Source organism: Orycteropus afer, unplaced genomic scaffold (assembly GCF_000298275.1).
Source record: "Orycteropus afer afer isolate SDZICR_OR568_19922 unplaced genomic scaffold, OryAfe1.0 scaffold00358, whole genome shotgun sequence".
Taxonomy (NCBI): domain Eukaryota; kingdom Metazoa; phylum Chordata; class Mammalia; order Tubulidentata; family Orycteropodidae; genus Orycteropus; species Orycteropus afer.
The window spans coordinates 2,718,667-2,726,505 of NW_006921945.1; the positions used below are offsets into that span (position 1 = coordinate 2,718,667).

Genomic DNA, 7,839 nt, shown 5'->3' on the forward strand with positions numbered 1-7,839 from the left:
CGCCATCCCTTCTGTTGTGGCCCGCCGCTCGGGCCGGCGCGCGGTCCACGCCGAGGTGCTCGCCCGCCCGCCCTGCTTGTCTCTCTCCGTCGCTTCTCTTCCCTCTACCGCCCTCAGCCGTCGCCGCCGACGCCACTGTGAGTGCGGACCGTGCCCCCTGGCCCGCCACTACGTTCGGACCGGCCCCACCGCCATCGCCCGGGTCGCCGCAGCCGCCATGTTGGATCCCCCACATAAATAGAAGCAGGCCGCCGCGCGGACGCATGCGCAGACGGCAGACGCTCGCGTCCACAGTCGTGGCTGCGGCTCCCTTTTCCTCTTTTCCTCCCGACAGCCGGGAGTTCAGATGGGTGCGCGGAAGTGACGTCACGGACCTGCTCGTTTCCGTGGGAACGAGGACGCTGCCGGCGCCGTCGACTGGAGGAGTGTCGGGGTTTCCCAGCGGCTTCCGGAAGCGGCGGTACGCCTCGGAGGTGTCCTCGCGGGGTGGCGGGCGGCGGGTTCTGGTGTAGGCTCCGCGGTGGCGGGGTGCTGCGGGCTCCGGACCCACATACTCGCCCGCAGCCCGGCGCTGCGATGGGAGGAGGGAATGGCCAACTCCAGCCGATCCTGCTGGCCGCCTCCTTGAACCGCGGCGTTGACCCCGGAGCCACCATCTTTGGACCCCCACGCCACCATCTTTGGACCCCTGCCGGCTTCTAACGTTTTTGCAGTTGGAAAATTGGACAAGCAGATGAACGGTTCTGGGCTCTTTTAAACTGTTGAGGTTAATGGGAACCTTCATGAAAGCCTTTGAGGGAATTTTAGGTGGAGTACTGTGAACCCAGAGGAGTTAACTGGTAGCGCAGTAGTTAAATGCTAGGCCGCTAAGCGGAAGGTTGTCTCCCACCGTAGGAGGAAGATTGGCAGTCTGCTTCTGTAAATATTACAGCCTTGGAAACCCTGTGAGGCAGTTCTTCTCTGTTCTCTTCTGTCATAGGGCCATTGTGAGTTGGAATCCACAACAGTGGATTAGTTTTATTGGGGGAGGATTACTCTGAACCCACCCACAGCTGCCTCAGGAGGAAGGCCTGGCATCGAGCTGCCAAAGGTCACAGCATTGAAAACCCTATAGAGCGGTTCTGCTTTGAACACACGGGGTCGCCATGAATCAGGGACACCATGAGTCATAATCAGCTGAATGAAACGGCACCACCTGAAAGTAGAACACTAAAGGACAGATTGCAGTGTGGGGGCCGGAGAGGAGCCTGGATTAGCCGTGCCTGGTGAGCCCACCTGACAGACTAATTGGAATTCAGATTTATAAGGATGAGAATCACTGTCCGTTCACTGCCCGCTTTTATAGGGTTCATTAGAAAGTACATTTGAGGGCTCAGGAATTCACGCGGATGTTAATTACAATCACCAGATTAACAGTGCCTCCTGATGACTCCTGAGTCAGTGTGACATCATAGACAAATTCTGAGTTCTTTGTGTTTTTGCTCTCCTGTTACTTTGCTCAATGAAAGGTGATCCAACGCAGTGTGGAAATTATCAAATCATATCATTAATATCACATGCCAGTAAAATTTTGCTGAAGATAATTCAAAAACAGTTGCAGCAGTACACTGACAAGGAGCTGCCAGAAATTCAAGCAGGATTCAGAAGAGGGCACAGAACAAGGTATATCATTGCCGATGTCAGATGGATCTTAGCTGAAAGCAAAGAATGCCAGAAAGATGTTTAATTGTGATTTATTGACTATGCAAAGGCATTTGACTGTGTGGATCATAACAAATTATGGATAATATTGCAAAGAATGGGGATTTCAGAACACTTAATTGTGCTCATGAGGAACCTGTATGTAGACCAATAGGCAGTTGTTCATACAGAACAAGGAGATACCGCATGGTTTAAAATAAGGAAAAGTGTGCATCAGGGTTGTATCCTTTCACCATATTCAACTTGTATGCTGAGCAGATACATCATCAGAGAAGCCAGATTACATGAAGAAGAATGCAGCATCAGGGTTGGAGGAAGACTCATCAACAACCTGCTTATGCAGATGACACAGCATATTTGCTGAAAATGAAGAAAACTTGAATCACTTACTGATGAAGATCAAGGACTATAGCCTTCAGTAAGGATTGCCTCTCAACATCAAGAAAACAAAAATCTTCACAACTGGACCAATAAGCGACATCTTAATAAATGGAGAAACGACTGGAGCTATCAGAGATTTTGTTTTACTTGGATCCACAGTCAACACTCATGGAAGCAGCAGCCTAGAAATCAGATGTGGTATTGCACTGGGCAAATCTGCTGCTAAAGACCTCTTAAAAGTTTAATAGCAAAGATGTCACGTTGAGGACTAAGGTGCACCTGACCCAAGCCATGGTATTTTCAGTAGCTTCATATGCATGAGAAGGCTGGATGGTGAATAAGGAAGACCACAGAAGAACTGATGCTTTTATGGTATTGGTCAAGAGTATTTTAGGTACTATGGGCTGCTAGAAGGATGAACAAGTCTGTCTTGGAGGAAGTACAGCCAGAATGTTCTTTAGGAGCAAGAATGGCCAGACTTCATTTCTCATACTTTGGTCACATTGTCAGAAGAGACCAGTGCATACAGAAGGATATGCTAGGTAAAGTTGGAGGGTCAGCAAAAAGGAGGAAGACTCTCAATGATGAGGATTGACACAGTGGCTGCAGCAATGGGCTCAAGTATAGCAAGGATTGTGAAGGTGGCACACTGTTTCGTTCTATTGCACATAGGTTCATTATGAGTCAGGACCAACTTAATGGCACCTAACAGCATTACTTTGCCCTGGTCAGGCAGTGGTTAAAACGCTCAGCTGCTAACCAAAAGGTGGGCGGTTTGAACCCACCATCTGCTCCTTGGGAGAAAGATGTGGCAGTATGCTTTAGTAAAGATAACAGCCTTGGGAACGGTGTGCAGCAGTTTTACTCTGGCATGTAGGGTTGATATGAGTCAGAATTGACTGGAAGGCCGTGAGTTTGGTTTTTGGATTACTTTCCTGATGTGTAAGATGATGGTGATGGAGTTGATTCAAAAGATCCTTCCAGCTCCAAAGTGCTGTTCCTTTTCCTTGGCACCATTTGACCTTCATCACCCTCCTTCCCATGGCTCCTCTTCTCATTCTGAGCTCAGATCTCTGCATAGTAGCACTGAGGTGACCTTTCTGCGCTCAGTGCCTATTCCTTCCAGTCTTGCAAAGGGGCCATCTTAATGTTTCTAAAACATTAGTTGTTACTATATCATTCTCTGTCCTAGCTATCAACTTACCAACAAAGTAACTTCTATACTTAACTTGCATTCAAAATTCTCAGTAATTTAGCTCAGAGGCTGCAAACTGGTGGCCTGTGGGCCCAATCATTCTGTAAATATGTTTCCTCTCAAACATTCCACCACAACAGCAGAGTGAGAGCTAGACTTCACATGGTGACCCAGGGCACACACAGACTCATACATCCCTCAAGTGTCACAAGACGATACTTACCGTGTAGAATGAAGTCAAAACAAGGGAGTTAATATAAACACATTTTGTAGAAACATCTCAGCACAAAAATAATGCAAAAGAAAATTAGTAGAAGGTCCTGGACAGAATGAGAGAAAAATGTTGGAAAAAAACTCAATTTTCTGAAAACAACCAGACCTATTGGACCGATAGAGACTAGAGGAACACCAAGAGTATCACCCTAAGATCCCTTTAGACGTGGATCTGAAGCCATTCTTGGAGGTCACCTTTCATCTAAATAATAGATTGGCTTCAAAAATAATATCACCTGTGAGTACTGTGCTCCCTTAAATAATCAACTCCATGAGACCAAGTGGTCAACATTGACCCTAAAGCAAAGATGAGTAAGGAGGAGGGGCAGAGCAGCTAGATCAATAGAAACAGAACAAACAAAATGGCAATCATGAGAACCCTAACACATTGTGAAAACTGTAACCAATGTCATGGAACAATTTGCATCAAAGTTGTTAAATGGGAACTTAATTTGCTATGTAAATGTTCACCTAAAATAGTAAAATACCATTCTTTTTGAAAAGCATGTTAGGAAAGCTTTTAGTTAATGCCATGAAAGCCCTTGCCATTCATAAATTTAGTCCAGTCCAGCACGTATCAGCATGGTGCCACGTGAGCGTGGTGCCGAACATGCATCTGGTCTACTCTTGAATTTGCTCTTTTTCTTTAAACAGCTCGGAATTGGAAATGCTGTTTCATGTACATTTGTTTAGCGGTTAGGTGTCATCCAGTTGATTCCAGCTCACAGCAACCCCACGTGACAGAGTAGGACTGCCCTCGTATAGGGTTTCCTAGGCTGTAATCTTTACGAAAGCAGACCACCAGGTCTTTCTCCCATGGAGCAGCTGGGTGGGTTTGAACTGACAACCTTTTGATTAACAGCCAAGTGCTTTCATTGTAAATAATGTCAGTCCACTTTCTCAATAAAAAGTTCTTTAGTCTTCATCTAACATCAAAAAAATTTTTCTGGCTAGAAATCATTTTTCTGACTTAAGGAAGAGCTAAATTTCAATAGTTTATTCTCAGAGCACAAGTGTAATTCAATTATTTAAGGTTTTGAAAAACAAATGAATGCTATCCCAGTTGTTAATGTTCTATGTTTCAAATTGCCATCTGTTTTTAGCTGTTTCTAGCAATTTTTTAATATCAACATTGTGTTTCCTGATCATACTTGCTCCCCCATCACCTGCCACCCATTTATAACATGTTTGATTTATACCACTACTTTCTAATTCCAAGTGTATTTTGTATCCACACAGACAGACAGTAACTCCTGAGATAGTTGTCTTGCTGCACAGATCTGGCATAAAAGTGATGTAAAAGGGTTATACTCTCAATAAAATATCTCTAGAAGTGAATTTCCAAAATGAAAGGTGATCTGAAGGGGAGCCCCTGGAGTTTAAGGATAGAAGACTCTTCACTGCACACCCTTTGTTACCTTTTGAATTAGGAGCCATGTAAGTATATTACCTACTCAAGAATATATAATAACAATTGCATTGAGTCCATCCATTTAAAGCAACTTAAGTTTGTGATTCATTATAACTCTACAATGTGTTAACATGTCTGAAATTTATGAATAATGGGCAAATAAATATCAAGTAAAAATGAAGGAAGAAAAAACTCTGTAGTTCATAGCCACTTTATGTGTGACAGGTCAACACTGGAAACAAACCAGTTGTCCTTGATGGGGAATGGATAAACAAACATACAATAGGATACTGCAGTGAAACCCAGGAGAGCCAGAGTTGACCAGATGGCATTGTATTGCCGGGTCTCACAAGTTTTCTGCCTTGGACAGGGTGCAGTCTTACCACTTTTTCTATCATTCCTTTTAGCCGAAAACAGTTGAGTTTTCCTGCTCTGACAGGTGTCTACCTTGCACAGGTTCTGGCCTTTGCAGGTCGTAAGTTCTACTATAAAGAAATGCAAGGGAATGAATTATTGATACATGAAACCATTTTGATAGATCTCAAGGGCATCATATGAATGGAAAAAGAGCCAATTTCAAATGATTCCATACTGTATGATTCCATTTATATAACAGATGATAAAATTATATGACAGAGAACATGTGTCAGTGGTTACCAGCGGGTGGGGTTGAAGGGAAGGTGTGACTATAAAAAGGTGTGGCGAGGGGACAGTTCTGTACTGTGATGGTGGTGGTGGACACACGTGTGATAGCATTTCATAGAACTAGACACGTGTAAAAACTGATGACGTTCATTTATGGTGATAGGAAAGGTGACACCAAGTGTGGGTGAAATTTGCACAGCTTGACAAATATAACTGATGTCAATAAGCTGTGCATAAGAAAAAAGGATGACCCTCTAAGATGCCGCTACTGGTCTTTCCTTGTCCAGAGCAAAGAAGAATGAAGAAAACCAAAGATGCATGGAAATGATTAGTCTAAGGGGACTAATAGACCATGCAAACCTCAGCCTACATGACCCTGAAACCAGAAGAACTAGATGGTGCCCGACTACTACTGTGAGCCACTCAGAAAGGGATCAATATAGAAGGTCATGGATAGAGTGGGAGAAAAGGATGGAACAATACTCAAAATCATAAAAATGACCAGAGTTACTGGTCTGATAGAGAATGGTGAGACCCCTGAGACTGAGGCCCCTAGTCACCCTCCAGGCCTGGAATTGAACTCACTCCCTGGCTTAACCTTCAGCCAAACAATAGACAGGCCTATGAGGTGAACAATTACACCAGGGAGGTACACTCCTTAGAACAATTAAACATGGGTGATCAGAAGGGCAGTAGTTGCACAGGGAGATACCTCAGAAGGCAGGAATGCATAGGAAAGGAGGACACAGGGAAGAGATAACCACAGGGAAGAAGTGAGATGAGAGATGTTATATTACTGGGATTGCAATCAATGTCACTAAACAAAATATGTATGAACTGTTGAATGGAAAACGAATTTGCTCTATAAACTTTCATTCAAATCACAATAAAAAGTTAAAAAATAATTGGTAGTGCCTAAGGCACTTGACTGCTAATCAGAAGGCTGGTAGTTCAAACCCACCAGCCACTCCTCAGATGAAAGGTTGGGCAATCTACTTCCATAGAGAAGAAAGGCAAGGTGGGGTCTCTATGAGTCACAATCTACTTGACAGCAGTGAGTCTGTTTTGGTGTTTTGGATATATAAGGAGCTCTGGTGGCCCAGTGCCTAAGGCATGGGACTGCTAACGAGAAGGTTGGCGTTCCAAACCCACCAGCCACTCCTCGGAAGGAAGATGGGGCAATCTACTTCCATAAAGATTGACTGCCTTGGAAACTCAATGGAGGTTGCTATGAGTCAGCAAGAGGGGGAGGGGAGGTTACAGATGCTGATATTAATAGACATAACCAGTCTCCTAACAGGATTAGTTCTCTTGGTTTGAAGGCTTAGGTCACAGTCTTATGGGACAAACCAGTCAATAGGCTTAATATTGTTCTTAAAGTTTATGTTCTGCCTCGCAGTATGGTGAGCAGTGCCTGGAGTCTTAAAAGCTTGTAAGCTACCATCTTAAGATATAACTGTGTCCATTCATCTGGAACCAAAGAGAAAGAAGGAAACTCAAGAATCAGAGTAGGAATGGACCACAAGACTGTCTGCATAAACCAGTCTCCTCCATGTTGGGACCAGAAGCAGATGGTGCTCAACTACTACTACCAAACATTCTAATCAGGGACATAATCTATGGATCCTGACAGAAAGGGAGAAAAATGTAGAACAGAACATAAATTCTTAAAGAACTTAGGCTTGCTAGCCCTCTTGAGGCTCAAGGAATCCCTGAGAATATGGCCCTGAGATACTGTTCAAACCTGGAATCAAAATTATCCTCTGAAGTCACCTTTAAACTAAGGAATGTTGTTGTTGTTAGGTGTTATTGAGTCACTTCCGACTCATAGTGACCCCATGCACAGCAGAACGAAACACTGCCCAATCCCACTCCAGCTCCATGATCCCTGCTATACTTGAGCCCATTGTAGCAGCCACCGTGCTAATCCATCTCATGGAAGGCCTTCCCTTCTTTCGTTGACCCTCCACCTTACCAAGCATGACATCCTTCTCCAGGGAATGGTCCCCTCTGACAACATGACTGAAGTAGGTGAGACGAAGTCTAGCCATTCTCACTTCCAAGGAGCATCTCAGCTGCAGTTCCTCCAGGACAGATCTGTTCCTTTGGCAGTCCATGGTGCCTTCAGCATTCTTTACCAGCACCACAACTCAAAAGCATCAACTCTTCTTCGGTCTTCCTTATTCATTGTCCAGCTCTCACATGCATATGAGGTGATTGGAAATATCATGGC

The 7,839-nt window shown here is 44.5% G+C and overlaps 1 protein-coding gene across 1 annotated transcript in view; it reads right to left on the reverse strand.

Annotated features, from left to right (window-relative positions):
• The window catches only part of UBN2 (ubinuclein 2), a 77,671-nt gene extending 72,958 nt beyond the window's left edge, over nucleotides 1-4,713 (reverse strand). The window contains exons 1-2 of the mRNA XM_007952791.1: nucleotides 4,702-4,713; nucleotides 109-571 (exon numbers count right to left, since the gene is read on the reverse strand). Of these exons, the coding sequence (XP_007950982.1) occupies nucleotides 109-571; nucleotides 4,702-4,713 (475 nt within the window). The remainder of the gene's footprint in view (nucleotides 1-108; nucleotides 572-4,701) is intronic.
• Between the last annotated feature and the right edge of the window lie 3,126 nt (nucleotides 4,714-7,839).